Source organism: Aptenodytes patagonicus, chromosome 4 (genome assembly GCF_965638725.1).
Source record: "Aptenodytes patagonicus chromosome 4, bAptPat1.pri.cur, whole genome shotgun sequence".
Lineage (NCBI taxonomy): Eukaryota > Metazoa > Chordata > Aves > Sphenisciformes > Spheniscidae > Aptenodytes > Aptenodytes patagonicus.
Genome location: NC_134952.1, coordinates 54588921 through 54607777, shown reverse-complemented (window position 1 = coordinate 54607777; position 18857 = coordinate 54588921). Strand labels below are relative to the sequence as shown.

The 18857-nt window shown below is 41.5% G+C and overlaps 1 protein-coding gene across 1 annotated transcript in view; it reads right to left on the bottom strand.

Moving 5' to 3' along the window:
* LOC143160090 (melanopsin-like) overlaps positions 1–15455 on the bottom strand; it is a 39134-nt gene extending 23679 nt beyond the window's left edge. Inside the window, exon 1 of the mRNA XM_076337640.1 lies at positions 15363–15455. Coding sequence (XP_076193755.1) covers positions 15363–15455 — 93 coding nt within the window. The remainder of the gene's footprint in view (positions 1–15362) is intronic.
* Between the last annotated feature and the right edge of the window lie 3402 nt (positions 15456–18857).

The window sequence follows — 18857 nt, the reverse complement described above, 5'->3', positions numbered from 1 at the left end:
CCAGCACATGAATAAAACCCCACCAACTCTCTACGTATTTTTTTTTTTTTAAACAAATTCATATTTATCACCAGCTAAATTCAGCAGCAGGGCAGCCTACAGCTGATCCACTCAGCTCTCATTAGTGTTATCGATGAGAAGAGTCTGAATTGCCTGATGGAGATTCTTATTTACCAAGTCAAAAGCAGCTAAGCCACGCAGAGCGCTCACCCATGCGGTCAGATCTAGACAGCTTTGTCAAAGGTATGGCACCTCATCTCAGCTGAGGACCTGCTCCACATCGCCACGCTTCGCCGCTGTGCAGCTCAGTGATGTGCAGGGTGTGGGACAAGGCTGATTTTGGCCTGCGGGAGAGGAGCTGGTTCAAGATGATAACTATCACCCCACTGGTAGTATTTAAGGGGCCATTTGAAAATGGTGAGAACAGCCGTTTTTCCCCCCTGTTGCTAGCTCCTAATCTCCCATTCTGCTCTTCTCCTTTCTGCCTTCTATTATTCCTCACTCATCTATAAGTGCACGCACTACAGCTCCTTCCTTGTACAACAGTTCTAGCTGTGGGCATTACCTCCTTAACTGCACGATCCCACTGGGGTACTCCCTGGGGTGGGTTGCATTTGGCAATAGGGAGCAGCCCACGAGATGCATAGCACGCCCTGAGCATCCGCAAAACAGCAGGTCTGGAACAGAAACAGTGACAGCAAAGCTCCTGGGGCTGAAGTAATGTTGTAAATGGTACAAAAGCTATTACTTCAAAGCAGAAAGCTGCTTCCAAGCTGTCCCAGTGGTTTGATAGACTCTACCCATAATAGGATGGCTACTGCCAATGTGATGCTTCAAAGATAACGTCGCCGTAAGAGTAGAAAGAAACGAAAGGGAGCATCTGCTGGTGCTGGCTGCACCAGGGGGCTGTCACTGCCATTCCCAGCAGTTAAGCAGCAAGTAAAAATGTCACCCTGTGAAGCATTTACCCTTGAAGAAGCTGCAAGAGGTAGTGTAAGAGCAGGCAGCGCATGGGGAGGTGGCCCCGCGAGGAAACGCAGTTGTGGCCATTTGGTGGCACCAGGCACAGACAGTGACGTGCTTTCAAAGCGGGGCTGCCTGGGCATGCAAATTAACCATGATAAACTCCTCTCCTCTTCCCTCAAACCTAATCTTCTTAGCAGAGTGTGTGCGCTAAATCGGAACCCTGCCTCATTTCTGGCAATGCATACCAAAGAGGCTAAACTGGGGAGAAAGGAAAAGGATCCTTTTTTTTCTTCCTTTCCAGCTTATCTGTTAGGCATGCTCAGGATTTACCGCTATATGGAGGGTTATTATATGGAGGGATATTACATAGATGATGTAATTCAGGGCAAGTAGTACTTGCCTGTCATATGCATTATGCTCTACTTCATCATATGGGAACTCACTGTTGCAGAAACTCATTTGAGAAATGGACTATGAATTTCACACCCAGAGGTGTCTTGCTTTAACTCTCTGCTGAAGAGAAGCTGACTTGGATGTTTTGGCCTCATTTATTCAGTTACGGGCGGCGAGCTGTGTCAAAAGCTGAAAAATGTCTCCTGCGACACATTTGTAAACTCAGATTACAGTTTGCTGGCAATACTGGATGAAATATAAACTATTGACACTTACAGAGCGGGATTTGGAAGGCAGTAAATACCAGGGATTACACAGAGCCTGCAATCTCAGCGAGAAGCTAAAGTGAGGGATGTTTAGATTACACAGGCTTTGAGAAGGGATCTTGCCTTCAGAGGAGTCCATAAAATACCACAGCCGCTTTTGCTGCGATGTTAATAGCAGTAAGAACAACTTTAAGATCTGAATGAAAAGACGGCTACGTATTCACTCTGTCAGTGTTACCCTGAGACAGCAGGATGTGGCAGGCATCCAGCTGTATGAAGTGTGGCAAGCTGATAAAGACAGAAAACCATTTATAACACTGTAATATGGATCTAAGAAGATAAATGTGCATATCTACATGTGTATATATTTCAACAGAAAACCTCAATTTTTATAAAAGTTATTTCATTAAACTAGTGGGAATTTTCTAAATAAAACAGGCTAAACCAGTAAACAGCTGCAAGCTAATCAAAGAGAATTTATTCCTCATTTTAGTTGCATAATTAATTTCACTAATTTGGCATAATTTCACAATAGAAAACTTAAAGAAGGAAGATATAAATACTCTTAAGATTGAGAATTTAAGATCTACTCTGTTGAGCAACTACTGCTTTTCTAATACAGACCCTTTTTTCTCAGAACAGAATAACACTCAACTGGAGACAAACAATTAATTTCATCAAGGTTTTAAGATATTCACAGAATTTAAGCTTTTTCTCTTTTCCTACAATACCACCTCTGCGAAGCTGGCCTTTTTGGTAATTTTGATTAGCAAGCTACATACTTGATAATGTAAATATTTCACTGTATGAGGACTAGGAATATGAAAGAAAATTCTAAGCTTGGTGACAAGCTCTAACGAGAAGCTGTTTTTTGCTGATATTCTCAAAAGCTGTTACCACTCCATGCATTTTTTGGTACTTTTAGTTTTCCCAAGTAATAAGAATAAAATTAAACTATAGGAGAATATTCCAAGTTGCTGTGACTCTTTCTGACCCAAGAAAACCCATATAACTATTACAAATCTCTACCGATGACTCTGTAACCAGGACAGCAGCTGAGTAAAGCAGGTTTCATCAGGTATAGTCACTGTTGTGTCTTACCGGGTTACATCTATATTAGCCTCTTTTAGCACCAAAATGATGTATGGTCAATGACAGCTGGTATGAATCAGCAAAAAATCAGTTTATACTAGTGGAAGGGCCCTGCCTTTTAGGCTCAGCAAAGCATGGATTTTGTATCCATCTCATGCCACCGCTCTCTAACTGCTAGAATACACTGTGCATTTATACTTCAGACTATTCATTTTCATTTAATTAACAATGAAATTAGACTCCCTGAGAACGCAATGGGAAAACTTACAAAGTTAAAAGCCGTGCTGTGAGATGCTCCCCCAGCTCCAGCTGTTTCACACTGCCATGGTGACGCACAGCTGCTCTGGATTCAGCACATCTATCTCGATAAATTCTATTTATGGGTGCTCAGTATCATTGCAGCCGCGTAATGTAGAATGAAAAGCTTGTTCTGTATAAGCCACAGCCTGGCTCCTTCTCTTTAATGATGCGATTTAAGATAGAGATAATAAAGGAAGGCATTACATTTTATTCAACTGATATATTGAATCTGTAATGAGTGAAGTGAGTTTTCGAGGGCTGATGCGAGATGTGTTCACCTGTCCATTTTTCCACCAGGTTGGTTTTGCCTCTCGCTGTTTGTAGTCCTGGGACAGAACCCCAAGCACTCTGCTGCAGACACATCCGTTTCCTAAGTGAAGATTTTAAAGACACCATCCAGAATTACCTGATTTTTTCATTCAAAAATACAAGTATAAACAAGCAGCCCATGAAGATGCCAGTAACTGCAGCGGGGCCAGCTTCCGGCATACTTGCCTATCCTGTACTCACTTTGTTTGGCTGCTTCTAAATTAATGCTACAATCACTTGCATTTTGACTCTATGAGATGTTGGACCTGACAACTCACATAAAACACGATGTGGCCTTACCCTTATATGCGATGTGACTACAACATCAAAATGCTGTCACCTACGTGGCCGCTTGGAGGGCTTTCCTTGCAGGGTAACTAACAGATCTGCAGGCAAATGGAGGATAAAAAATTAACAGCTGTCCCTCAACTAGCTGGCAAAGGAAGCAGGCACCAGATATAAAAATAAACTTGGTCTATTTCTCCCCAAATAAAGATGGAAAACTTAACAGAGAAGGAAAGTTATTCTATGAAAGCTTTTGTAATTTGATTTTTAGTGATAAAAAGATGTCCAAATGATTAGGGCCATCTGTTTCTGCTTTCCAACTGGTGAGATTAATGAAGATTGCAATGCAGAAGACAAAAAAATTGTGATTAAAAAACAGGAGGGCAAGGGCAGATCCTGCTTAGTGGGTAGTGGTAGAAAATAATGGATTGAGTTCAGAAATGGTGGTATGATTGGCATTAGGTGGATATAAGAGTATCTAAAGCCTTATTTATGCTCTGATTTTGGTCATGGATGCAAGCTCGTCTTGTGGAAATGATTTACATTGAAATGAGCTTAAGTAAGGGCTTGCTTATATGGGGGATTAATGTGCACTAACAAGGGAGTGAATTAACAGCATAGCAGCCTCCCCGTGCTGACCTGCTACGCGGATTCACAAAGTAGAAGTTTGATTTTAGTGTACAAAAAACTTAAGACTATGCAGTCACGCTTGGAAATTTTAAAGAAAAATAATAAACAATATTTAGGTATGGTGAGATAGGAGCAGTCCACATGTGCCAGTCTGCAGATGTTTTTGAAGCAGTTCATTGAACTGAAGCAGTTACCAGGTAGTACTTGCCAAGTTCCTTGTAATTTCACTGACGGTCAATGTAAGAGGTAATTTCAATGTGAAGCACCAGTTGGTTTGAAATGATGACAAAATTGGGGTCTTAATGAATCTCTTGTACATATGAACTCTTGAATCAGCAAACAGAAGACCATTGCTATGTGGCAACTATGATAGAGCTAGTGACGGTCAGATATTTTTCAAAATATGATGTATTTAAAATGAATACTTACAAAAAATATTGTTAATAACTTTGGGTATTAAAAAAGCAAACACAACCCCCCAAAAAAAAAAACCAACTAAAAAACAAAAACAAAACAACACAACAACTTTGCTAGCTCTGGTCAACTGTACTGCATTACACAGTAAGTACAGATTAATTTGGTCCTCAGAAAGTCAAATCAAACTGCGATCATCCACATGTGGAAAAGCTACTTTTCTTATCAGTCTTGGGGCAATACTCTTCTTCCACAGCTTGTTCCAATCAGTTCACATGCCAAAGCCAGGAGCACTCAAACACATATTTATAGAACACATTTAATCAAGAAGACAATTGATTTAGCAAACTGAACTGTGAATTTGACGCAGTTCATCCAAAAGTGACAAGAACATGAACTGCCAGTGCTGCGTACAACAAATAGCAAAGGCAGTCGGGTACCAAAGTCAGGCATCTGCTCCAGACCTAGGTGGGTATTTATCCAGACTAAGGTTGTATGTTTGCAGAAAAACCCTGAGAATTTTTTCTATAATAAAATATACACCTAATTAACTCCATTCCCACAAATGCTTCTGGGCTGTTACTGAACTGGACAGCCAGTTGAAAAAGAAACATTTAATATTTGACTTCAAGACTCATTTGGGGCATATATCCTTAAGATCTCACATTTAGCACAGCCCCTGCTTTGACAGCATCCTTTTTTTACAGGTCCTTGGTGCCTGTGCTTAAACTTCTTCTCATAGTTGCAAACAATCTAATGGCACATGGTTGGGGGGGGTGGGGGGTGTGTGTGTAGAAAAATCTCAAAAAAACCCAAAGAGAAAACCATCAAAACCTGTTCAAGTTCTCAATATCATGAGAATAAACCAGTTAGATACTCAAGGTGGGCAAACTCATGTGTCTACATATCCAGTGTTATGAGTCAATGTAAGCTAGGGGTGTTAATAATTCATATGTTTTATAATTAATAGGACATGATATAAAAATTATTCACATGAGAATAATACAGCAATCAGAAGTAAACAATAAAAGTGAAAATATGTAAAGTTTTAATGTCTGCTTGCTACAAAGGTATCTAAGGGCATATTTTCATCTCTCTGGAGACTGACTAAAAGAACCTTAAAATATAAAGTCTGTTCTGGAAAGCACATGGACATTGCTTTCCATGTACATCCCCAGCCACACCACTGAAATCAGTGATAAAAGACACATTTGCTTTTCTGAATACAAAAAAAAAAAAAAAAAAATAGGAAACAACAACAACAACAAATCAGCCCAGCTGAAAACCAACAAGCTAGCTTGTGTTCCAGCTCTCTGCACTGTTTGGGCAGGGGTTAGCAAACGTGACGGCTTACTCGGAAGTTTTACAAGTTATTCTACTGAGCATGCCTGCGCAACCTGGCCTTGGGAGGAGCGCTGCGTTACTTGTTCCCTTGTTTTTGTGGGGAAGCACTGGCAAGTAACTAGCACTTTTTTTTCCCTGCCTTAATCTGAGTTACTATAATCAAACCTTGAGGCAACGGGGTTTTATTCCGAGACCTGAAAGTTTTAAAGCAAGATACCAAAGGCGTGTTCTCTGAGGGCATTTCTGTTCCAGTACTGGTGTACTTTTATAATCAAAACAGGTAGCATTAACCAGGTCTTCACAACATTTTCCTCTACAGAAATTTTGTGTTCTATTTAAACATATCCAAATCTAACCCGAGAGTGCAAAACCTAGAAGAATCAAGTTCAACCATGACTTAAGCGTTTTCGAAAAACAAGCAAATAAATGCCCACTACCAGAGGCTGTTAATACTCAATTGAGTTGAGGGCTCAGTCCCTCTTCCCCCTCTCATCTCTCACAGGCTTGCACGCCAGCACAGCCAGTTCCTTAACATGACCTCCGAGACACTCACCATATTGTCCCCTTGGCCACAAATGCCTTTGAAATTATCTGATGCTATGTCCAAATGCACCTCAGATTACAACACAAGCTATGCATGCCTAGGCAGGCAGCAGCACGCTGAACAAATCTAATCAATGCTAACACTGCATCAAAATTAGCTGGACTATTACAGTTCAGTGCATATTTGTTTGTCCATGAGGGAACAGATAACGGTTAGCATGGTGAAACAAAGCAGTAGGCAGAAATCTCAGAATATACTTTTTAGAGCATTGGAGCATGTTAAAGAAAAGCATGTGTAGTCAAAATATATCGGAGTTATTTCCTTCAATATAAGAAATTTTGCAGTCTTCAGGGAGAAATCATTTATATGCTACAGCAAATATTTAAGTTTTTATCTTCTCCTGCATTCTGCATCATACTTTCATAGACCTCTGAACATCTTACTGCTACCTGCAGCTCTTCAATAATTGCACAAAGATCACCTACCTACTTATTCTACCTTTGCCACTCAGTGGCGAGAGTGCTCTGAACTCGCTGGCACTGTAACACTTTGGCATAACATGTGCTCCCCTCTCTGCCTCCCTTGAGCTCCTATAGCTCATCCTGGCCCATTTTACTCATCCCAAGCTTCCAGACGACTGCTGCTCCTGTTTCGCCAGCCATGGATGCCTCCAACCGGGATGCTCCTGCTCCAGCCTGCCCGCCACGCATCAAAAGACATTTCATGGGATGCCACTGTTTGCTGATGGCAACACGGTGCTGCAGCACCCATTGCCTGCCCGGACCGAGACCTTTCCTGCTCCCACAGCCCCAGGCTTCAGGCTGAGCAGCAGCAAGCGCAACTGCCACGTTACTGGTTTTAACAGGAGCACACAAAGAAATATCTTTGCCTTTCCACAAACGTTGGCACCACATTTTGAAATTCTGATCTCTGCCAGTGGATATAACATCCTGCCCTCAGGTTTCAAAGAGCTTCAACATATACTCTGGCTTCTGGACAGCTAGACTTTTATACTTTATTTAAAAAAAAGAAAAAAGAATATTTTCTTCCTTACTGTTGATAACTGAGAGTGAATCCTTCACCAGCCACCTCTGGCTTCATGCATCTCGTCTAGACATTAGAAGTCTTTCCATTGCACTGCTCTGCTTCTCGGGCAGACCCACTCAGCTGCTGCCAGAAGATCCGTGTGCAAAAACTACTCTGAGAAGTGGGCCCTGCATTTTAAATAGATCCCATGAAAACATGTGCTTTTAAGGATTCTGAAAACAAATCAAGAACTGACATCAACTTTTCAAAGGGTGATTACAAAATGAAAACACATCCTAATAAACTAGTTAAGGCAAGATGTTAATAACTTATACTAATCCTATATAGCCTTTCTAATGCTACTTTTAAAAATACATATAGCTAATATTTTTCATCAGTGTGTTCATTTGGTTCCTGCTGGTTTCTCTGCTCTATATTTTTTCTGTTCTGTAACTTACAATGAATTGTGGTGAATGATGAAGGAAGTGCAATAATAATAGTAGAAATACACTTCCTCTATTAACTACATTTCAGTTAATTTTTATTTACAATTTTTATTAGCTGAGTGTAAAGAACTGCAGTTTTACCAGAGAATCCACCTCGCTCTCTACATTTCCCTATTTATAGAACCCCCGATTTTTCTTCTGCAGGAAATATTCTTAATTGAAGGCCTGAAACCAGAGACATTCTTCACCAACTAGGGCGATTTCCATGTTTCAACAAGAAATTTTGTTTGTGGGTATAAGGGTGGAGGGTAATTTAAAGCAACCTCCAGCCTCCTGATGCCATTTGCATCATTCCATCACATACATTTAGGTACATGAAAACTGCTAAAATGAGTCAGGCCAGAGGCCCACCAACTCCTGTATCTTACACCTGACAGTGTCTGGCAACAAGTGCTTTTAGGTGAAGAACATGGAGAATACAGCAAGTGCACGTTCTCAATCTGTTAACTTCAAGCACATTTGTGACATTAGTATGAACATTGTAGCATTCAATTTCTGTTTAGATCAAAGAAATGTCTAATCACTCTAAGCTGAGGATTATTCCCATGTAATATCTGCTTGCTTCTGTTTAATATTCCTCTATGCCTGGAAGGGGGGGTATGCAGAAGGCAGAGCCAGACTCTTCCCAGAGGTGCACAGTGAATGGACAAGAGGCAACAGACACAAGTTGCAGCAGGCAAAATCTTCAGTGAGTTTTCTGAAGCACTGAAACAGGGGCCCAGAGAGACTGCACAATCTTCATCCATAGAGAATTTCAAAACGTTGAAGTTAGCCTGGCTTGGAGCAGGAGGTGGGGCTTGACAACCACCCTTCCAACCTAAAATAGTCCATGATGCCAGGAATAAAACCCTCCAAAACAGACAGTTAAAAAGTATGGGTTTAAGCCATAAGTAAAATGAAATATTATGCCAGTTACTTGAGGACAGGTATGCTGTCTCAGTAAATTGAAAATCTTCCTACCCTACCTTCTTTTACTTTCACAAGGAACTGGGACAGACAACAAAAGCCAAATCAACCTATATGCACATTTTGCACCTAGCTTTAGTGGATATGTAATCTGTACTGGGACCATATTTCTTGGATAGGGAGGCTGCAGTCAGTGCTCCACTTCATTTGTAACAGTTTCTCCTACCGTGGCTTTAAGTCTGCATGAAAAGACAGATTTCCAGAGGATTTTAGGCACTTCACACCTATTGATTGCACTGGTGGCAATAGACCTGCTCTTCTTCTGTGTTGTTGAAAATACTCCTTCGTGTTCGTCTGCACTGTTAAATGCCTAAGTATCATGAAAGCCTGGCTTTGGAATATTTATGATTAATTTTAGAGAATTTTACTGGATCACTGATACATTGATACATTGACTGATACACTGTTTAGTCCAATGGCCTATGCATTTTAGTCTGACAGATTCCCAGTAGATACTCTAAACACTCTGTTTAGAATAAAGCACCTAGCCACTACCTACCTACCTCCAGGTACTGGAGATAATGGAGATGACTGGGAAGAGAAGGAAATGATCAGGTCAGGTATAGTCAAGATGACCCACCTCTGCAGTGAAAGGCAAATCTTTATTGCCAAATGAAAACATTTGGCAGTAGCACAACCTCCCTTTACTCTCCAAAACAAGAGTAAAACAAACCCTCGTACAGGAAGATCATTGCTTTTCTAGTCGCTTGGAGGGTGAAGCACTTATGAATTCCTTACGGATTTAGCAGTGCTAAAGTAACAGACTAACGTCCAATGAACTAGTGAAACTGGCAACTCTATTTACGATTAGCAAACTACTGCAGTAGTGAAGACTTATTTCAGAGGAAGATTGAAGCAGCACTGTCAAACTGATAAGGAACTGCAGTATGGGCATAATTAGAAAGCAATTACAGCAATCAAAAGACTCCCAGATTTATAAAACACTAAAATAATGGAGCATGTTTTGACACATTTGGTGGGAATAGGTGCGTATATTAAAAGTAATTTCTGTATCTCTCAGAAAACTTAATTATCTCATGGCAGTGCTCATCTTGGAGAAAGGCAATATCTCACATGAAAGCAAGTGCCTTTACTTTGGTCTGGAGAAGCATCAAGAAAACTTTGATATAGCAGTGAAGGATCTTCATCCTTTCCCTCTCCACCGCCGTGTGTAGCACACTGAAAATAGGGACAATGTAGTTGTTTTAATGTGGTCTCATTTTAATTACATAGAGAATTTTCTTTAACTCTGAATAACTTCCACAGACCACTTTTCAAGACTCTATGAAAGGTAACAAAAGTTTTAGCCCATCTATATAGGAAATATCATCTTGTCTCACCCTCACAATAATCTCCAGATACGGGGTGCATTTGAAGCAACTCCTACATTGCCTTTGCAACATCAGCTTGGAACCATGATGAACTACCAGAAAAGAAAATCTCAGCACAAGGCAGCTTCCTTTCCTGATTTAAGAGGAAAGTGCCATTTTACAAAAAGAGAAGGCCACAAGCCAGTTAGGTTAGGTTCAAACCTGTTTTTACTGTGCCAAGTCAGAAAACCTCAGGGAGGCCCCAAAAGTTTTTTCTGCAGAGCCCTACCTCTCATCTCAGACAAAAACTAGCTCCTTCTGAACCTTTATTTTTAAAAAGCGTATAAGCAAGCCAGCAAAATAACATGCACTGGAGACTCTCACAAAATAAACAAAAGTAAGTCTAACAAAGCATTGTGTGTGTCTCAAGTCCTGTTCATACTAGATTTAAGCCCACACTGGGCCATTCTCAGCCCACCCGACTCCAGAAAAACATTGCACTAAAGAGCATCTCTCCCTGAAAAAATGGGTGAAGGGACAATTGGCTCACAACAGCTGGGGGGGTAAGAGAGATACTAATTTAAAATTTCTCCACAAGTAAAGAGCCCATTGAAAACAAATTGCAAACCTGTATTGAACTTTAACAGTAGTTTATTGCTGTTAGTTTTGTCGTGATCAACCGGTAAACACTGAGCTAATAACAGAGTTGAAAAGCAATTTCACAGCACTTGTACAGTCATAATGGCTGAATACAAAATAATTCTGTTGCAAATGGATTACCTAAGGGACTTGAAGCATTACCCAGGACACCATCAGACTGCTACCTCATGCATGTTGAGGAGGGACTGCAAATACTGCAGGTCTTGCAGCCCTCTGGCACTTGAGACAACCTGCCTCCCTCGTCAGCTGCTTTAGGAGTAACTGACTGGCATTTACCTGCAGCAGCACCACGAGAGTTTTCCAAAGCACCAGCATTAATCCAGGGGCTCCCTGGTGCTCTTGCTGTCACCGCTAACCGTTTGCTAATGCTCATCTTCTGTGCAATAGTCTACTCCAGTGTTGTGGAGGGAGGGGCCTTTTATGTCAGTGAGGGCATGGTGAGGCCAAGACTGCATGTTTCTAAGCCGTGTTCACTCTTTCTCTACCATGGTGAAGGTTTAGTCAGCTACGTTATTTGAATACTAGCACAAGTTTCAGTATAGAAATCGTAGCAAAATATATCAGGTATATATGAAAGTATGCATGCTTTTCTTTCTAAAAAAAGGGCAAGTAATTTGCTGATCACGGGTTATTTTTTGCAGAAAGTTCAATGGAAGTACTTTGTCTTTTTTATAATTAAAAAAACAAATACATTTCCTTCTCACCTGAGATCAAGTCCTTTTTCAGGCATTGCTAACTTAACAGGGCACAAAGAAAGCATGCTCCTTCCCGCTGCTCTGTTAACTCTAGACTAGCTGTAGCTGTTTAAGTTGTTTGCATCATCATCCAATCAGTGTGGACTTGGCTTCATCTAGCCAGTCATTTCGTTGGCAGCACAGCTGTGCTGATGGCAGTCAGTAAATTTCCGTGGGCATCAGGCACATATCACCATGTGGCATTCAAGTCTTCTGGTCTGCATCCTCCATTAAACTCAGCAGCCTCTCGCAGTGCTCTGTCCGTTTGCACGGCAAACATCAGAAAAGTCCATCTGCCTATTTATTGGGCTTTCTACTAGGGTATTTTTCAACTTTGCAAATGCTGTCAAACAAAGCAGCTGATACCATTCCCTGGGTCTGCTCTCAGCAGGAGAGCTGGTGACTCCAGGCTCGGATCTCACTGCAACGGGCTGCCCCAGAGGCATACATAGTGATCCATCTGCATAGCAGCCCAAGTCTTACTTGTCATAGTCAAGTCACACTTCACCCATGTCATACATTCTGCATGCATCTCATTGCATGTTGAACCACTGACTACCATCCGGTATCAGGCATTTCTGACTGGTTAGTTATCTAACCAGCATTGCTAAACATGCTCTCGAGTTCCAGTATCTACCAAAGCTGCACGTTAAGTTTGAACAACATCTTTTTATTTTGATGTTTCCCAGGGTGACTGTCCTCATCAAAGAATTTATAGAAGGTGTCTAGCGGCCATATTTTTGAGTGCTTTGGTAGAGTACAATCATTTTGTGCAAGGCAGCCTGACGGTTGCCTCTCAGCTGCATTATGAGTACCTCCTTCAATTCACTTGCACCAGTATACTAAGATTTCCTACTTTTCAGGGCTCAGAGACCTCGGCTTGTATTCAGCTGCAATGTCTTGCAACTCCATGTTTTCTTGTTAAGTTTGCATAACCTTGAGAAACTCTTGGGTACATTGATACCAAAAGCTGAATCATCTCATCTAGTAACATTGCTTTGCCATGTTCTGGTGGTTCAAGAATGTTATCAGCCTCATTTAATCACCTGCAACGACATGCAGACACACATTTCTACTCTGGGCCCAATCTGGTGTGTGCAGTGAATTCCGCTTGAAACTGCTTGCCCAAGGACTGCTGGATTAAGCAGACCATCTTCAGGAATCACACTCTCTCTGCAGGCTGGCACCCCAGCACATTGGAAGTAGGGGACATCCTGGGGGTGATAATTTGCAACCTCTGAAGGCAGTCAAACAATGTAAAAAAATTTCAACTCTAAAATCCTTGATCAACTTACTGAGGTATATTTGCACATACGCATGTTTTTCTACAGCCTAGTTTATGGCAAGAGAAAGCAATACAGAACGTGAACTAATTCAAATTTGGTGAATACATAGCAGGGAACAAAACTTGGACTCCCTAGGAAACTTTAGAGAAAGTTTAACAGTAAAAATAACACACACAGCCACCATGATAAAAATGTCATTAAAAAGACAAAATCAATTAGAAGTGAAGACCTTCAGCAGTGCCAGAATGCACTCAGTGCATTTAAATGATTTGGAGTTACGAGTTACATTCTCAAACTCCTGTTCACTTGCCACTTAGTTATTACTTAACTTAAGAGGACTCTATGAAAAGCTTGCCCAACTTTTTTCTTTCTGATTTATTCCAGGACAGGGACCTGTTGTGATGAGATGACATCCACAGCTTCCCTCCCAAGCTGGAGTTTCTCCCAATACCACTCCCACAACCCTTTCTCTTCCACTCTTAAAATTAGAAAAAGAAGCAAATATTCTTGGTAAACTTCTTTGAATGTCAGGGCTGGGCTGGCTAATGAAATTAAGTACAGGCAAATTATGAACGATTTAGTAGGCAATCTTCTATACTAAAATCTATACAAAGTATGGTAATAGTATAAGGTCAGGGGTATACAGGGATGGGGGGGCATGAGGACAGGGGTACACAAATTCTTCATATTTAGTTTGCTGACCTATCTCAGTTTTCTGCCCCAAATCATCATAACTAACTTGCAATGCACAAGAAAATAATCTTTTTTTTTTATGAATGTTTTCAAATAATCCTAGCTAAACATACAAACAATTGACAAACCTTCCTACAGCACTTCATTTAGGTCAGTTTACATTACATTAATCGGCTCCACAAAAGGATAACAACTCTGAAATCTGCTTTAGGACTTCATTTATATTTCCTTTTTCATTGAAATTTTCCTGCTGTTAATGACTAGATCACAGTAAGGTTTAATCAACTAGATCTTAATGACGCAACAAGTACCATCATAAGCAATCACCTGCTACATCCTCTCCTGCATAGCCAGGGTTTTCCCATCAGCCAAAACTCCAAATCCATCCTAAAAATCTAAACAAAACAGCACAAAGAAAATACATTTCCCTTTGGGGAGAGCTGGGTCAACTGCACAAAAAAATAAATCAAAATTCATTACATCAACAACTTCAGTGAGATTTTTTTTTCCTGTTAAAGGAGAAGCAATTCATTTAAACCATTCCTTAGAAAACAAAGCAAAAGAGAAACGGTCCCTTCCCTTCTCCCTGCCCAGCTCCCACTTTCCAAAGCCTTCCTCTAGGCACGTACTTTTTGGGTTCAGCTGAAAGCATCTCCCTTCCCTCCACACATCCGCTCTGTGCAGGACTGCCGAGCTGCGACTCATCCCGAGGAGCATTTGAAATCCCAGGGTTTAAAAAGCCACTCACAAGCAAGCCCTCCTCCGCTCCCAGCCTGACAGCTCCAGGAGCATATCAAACCGCAGCGCTAGCCCCCAGCAAACCACCGCTCCTGTTATTCAGCCTGACTGGCCCCACCATGACTGTTTCAAGCGCAAAAAGATGACTTTAAAAAACCCAAAAACAAATACCCCACAATTTAAATTTTTTTTTTCTTTCTTTTTTTTTTTTTTAAAAGGATGGATACGAGGCGGAGCTCATTTCCAGGGCATCCCAGCCGGCCACCTCTGTCCAGCCCAGCCCGGGAGCATCCCGAGCCCCTGAGGGTACCACCCCGAGGCTGCGCATCCTCGGGCGATTGGTTCCCCAGGGTCCTGCCTGCGCCGTACCTGCTCCCTGTGGTCCCGGCCAGGCAGTGTGGGCAGCCAGGGACGGAGGGCGGCGTCTGGGATTTCCCTAGCAGCGACTCATGCCCGTGGCCTCTTATTCTTTCTCTGTGAGGAGTCTGGCATTCCCTTCCCTATAACCCCCCTTAGGTGGCTGAAAACAGCAGCTGGGCCCCCCCGCCCGCCACCTCCCCGCCTCTCCAGGCCGTCAAACTGGGCTCTGGCTTTCTCCTTGTGTGCCCTGTGCTCCATCCCCACGGCCCACAAACCCCCACAGCTAGGTTAGGGCGGCTCTGCCCTGCTGCACATACGAGCAGCCACACGGCTAAACCCACAGCTGGGTTTCTTGCAGGGCTGTCAGGGAACAGGCATTGGGTATAAAACGTAGCCACTTCCCAGCAACTCATCCTGGAGTTACCGAGATTTCATCTGCAGCATATGTCTCAACATTCAAGCATCGCCTGTCCCGGGGTTGCTTGAATAACTGCAGAAAATAGAGTGAATGGCATCGAATGGGGCACAGGAATTTCTAACCTCACAGAGCCTTGTTGGTGTCACGTTTGTAAAGCTGAGCTCTTCAGAGGTGCTGAAACATGATGAAAAGAGCAGGGATCTGATGGCAGGCATGCTCTTTGAGAGCCTCTTTCTCTTGCACTCTGGCCAGAAAGACATCACAAAAATAGCTGCATTTCTATCCCTATATTTTTTTCTTCAATGCATTGACAATATTTTCCACATAATTGGTTTCAGTGTTCCCCTTCTAAAAGACATGAATGGAGAGGATTTGTGAGACTGAGCTTTGTCTGAAGAAAAAAAGGCTCAAAGTAGTAGAGAGAGGAGCAGAAACAGCAATTTGAACATGTTATTTAAGGCACTCACATGCCCTCTCCATCTGGGGCATGATAGCAGTCACAGCTTTGCAGGAGAATCTTAAAACTGTTTTGCCCACAGATTAGCTCTTTTAACTGATAATTTTAAAGATGATAGAAATTCAACTACAGTCATAAAACTTACAAGTATGGTGAACATGTACCGTATAGATAATCTGTAAATGCTAGAGAATACAGCAGAACTTCCTTAATTGGAGGCCTAGATTTCAAAACAAAGTTTGCTTTGGCATTTAATATCCCAAAGACACGATGGATACGTTACAATAAAATGAATAATGTACCAGAACAGGGGAAAAAAAAAAAAAAAGTGCTTCAGTGAAAACACAATATGCTGTATTGTATTATAAAAGCCAAAATTATGGTATAATTGTCATATATAAATATTTAGACACTGGTATTGGATGTTGATCATTATTACTTCATCCTTGGTTTTCATTCCTTATTGAACCATCTTATTTCCATTCAATTATTTGACTTGACAGGTTCTACTTCCCTCCACTGAAGATGCCCAGTAAAACAAAAGATCAGTATTAGCTGCTGTCTCTTACAGTCAGTTGTACCTTGGCATCTTGATGCTTTATTTTTCAGGTCCACCTGTTGACTTGATCTCTGTGATCTGCTGGTTGCAGATAGTTTTGGAAGAAAACTACAGGTCTTTCCATTGCTTTATATGCTCCAAGCGTGAATCCACCAAATGACATGTACTTTAGACATTGTAACAGTCACATAGTTATTTTTTAGTTTGTTCATTGCATCTTTCTATTACCTAAATGATGTGATCCATTAGATTACCTTTGTTGCCCTTAAAAATATTATGTTGATGTTCTAGATGTATCATGAGGCATAAAGTTTTTGCTTACCTTACAACTTTTTCCATAAACATTGGCTTTCAGAAGAAAATTTATACACAATTTCAGAAGTATTATATACTGTCTTTGCAGTTTCAGAACCTGTAGATTCATAATTTGTTGGCTGATAGCGTATTTTATCACTAATGTGTTTTAAATATTTTTTGAAGTAACAGGCTGCATGAGAAATGATCAGCCCTCTAACATCCACAGGTTACAGAAATGTGGAAATGCTGCTCTGCGAAACAATGAGAGACCCTACAAACTGTTCAGATGTCCTTTCTGAGGAACGGCTCGCTTTGCTCATGTTTTTCATTCCTACATCTGCAAGTTGGAGCTGAAACTTCTCACAACTACACACAATACCTCACGGAGCTGGACTCAAAATGAAGCTTATTTTGTGTGAGATATTCTAATTAAAACTAAGAATTGGATGCCAAGAGAAAATGCCAACTAAAGCAAACTTTTTCAAGTTTCAGACTTGTTTAGACTGACAGGGTTTTGATTGATGGTTTGAGTTGGCTCCATGAATGACAGCGTTTAGGTGCAACTAAGCCTCCAGCTAGAGGTTTACTGGACTGCTGTCTCACACATCTCTCTTCCTTGCACTCACACCAGGATTAGTTCTTCGTCAAACCTTTCTATTTCAGCTCTTTGTAATTAATCCTGGGACATGGGAAAATACAGTAAATCAGTCAAGTGAGTACAATGAGACAAAGTGTTTGGACTCACTGAGCATTATGAACTGCATTTGCATGCTTAAACTCACAATGTGTTTAAGTAAAAAGCACTGAAAATCTGGTGCCTTAAAATTAGTCACAGAAAACAGATTGCTCAAGGAACTAAAAAAGTAAGTAAGGTAAATAACTGCCTAACAAAGGTCAGACAAATGTCCTTTGTGAGGGTAGTCAAGATCCTAGGTTAAGGGACTAATGATCGTAGTTACATGCGAGGATTTAAAGAAACCAACCAAACATTGCACAAAATGCAGGAAATAAGCATACACTCTTTTTTTTTTAGAAAATGGAACAGAGTAATTTAGGACGAATAATAGCACTTTACATTTCTGTGACACCTTTCATCACACAGGCTCCCAAAGCAGTTGGCAAATTTAACAAATTGAAGGACGTTATCTACCGTACACCAAAATCATTTTATCTGTCACTAAAGGCATCCCTGCTGGAGCAAAAAGCAGTATCTGTTTAACAGGTTAGATCTGTTGTGACAAACACAGCATCTAAGCAAAGCTACAGGGAGAGTATAATTGTCAACAGCTGGAACTGGTGCTGAATCCTGGATTGAGCAGTTGTTGGGAAAAGTGTGCTAGTATTTCTCCAGTTACCACTGGTGATGAAGACTTTATCACAGATCTTGCAGACCTGCCATGCCCAGGGCAGACATTCTCATGAGCCAGCTCCTCGGGGCACCCGCCTCAGCGTGAGGTGCCTTCACAACCCATAGCCCCCCTCCTCACAATGCTTGAGTGCTATATTCACTGGACAGGGAGAGAGCAGAGATTGACTGGAAACACCTAGGCACAAAGTCAGACCCAGTGGTCAGTCAAGAGGCGCTGCATGCTTCAACAACCAACTTTGATCTGAGCCTTCACCAACGTCATCTTTCCTTCATTGCAGCCTGAACATAGGCACTCCAGAAAAAACATTACTTCTGGCAACACAGTGAGGTTCAAAGGTGTTTCACATCCGACAGATGATTCACAATTGCTGCCTCCTGGGGCATATGGGTCTGACAACAGGCTGCCTGACCAGCTCCTCAAACATCTGTGAACACTAGCAATACAGGGTAGCAAAGCAGGCTAAATTCAGTGCACATTAAGGACTATTATCTAGAATGGCAAAGGAAGCAGAGTAGCCCCGAAAAGCTCCTCCAGGCTACAGATTCAGTGGGATGGGAGCGAGTTTCATGCTCCCCCTCTTTCACAGCCTTGTCAGGGATCTCAGTCCTTTTAAGGAATTATGGCCATGCTTGTGGCCACTGATGCTGTGATCACGGAACAGTGCAAAACAAGGCGAGCAGAGCATGATTATTGAAAAAAAATAACAACAAAAAACTGGCAGAAAGAAGAGAGTGTAATGAAAGAGAAATACATGGCCACTGAACTGGTATCTTCTAGCTTTAAAAGGAAAAGAAATAGCATCCAAAGCCCTTTCCAGATTCGCTGTCGGACCAAAAGAAAGGCTAGGCTGTCAAAGATTGATGGATAATCTACAGTCACATTTTCATTTTGGGATGGCACAGAGGCATGTTTGGAAGTGTATTTTGGGCTGTAG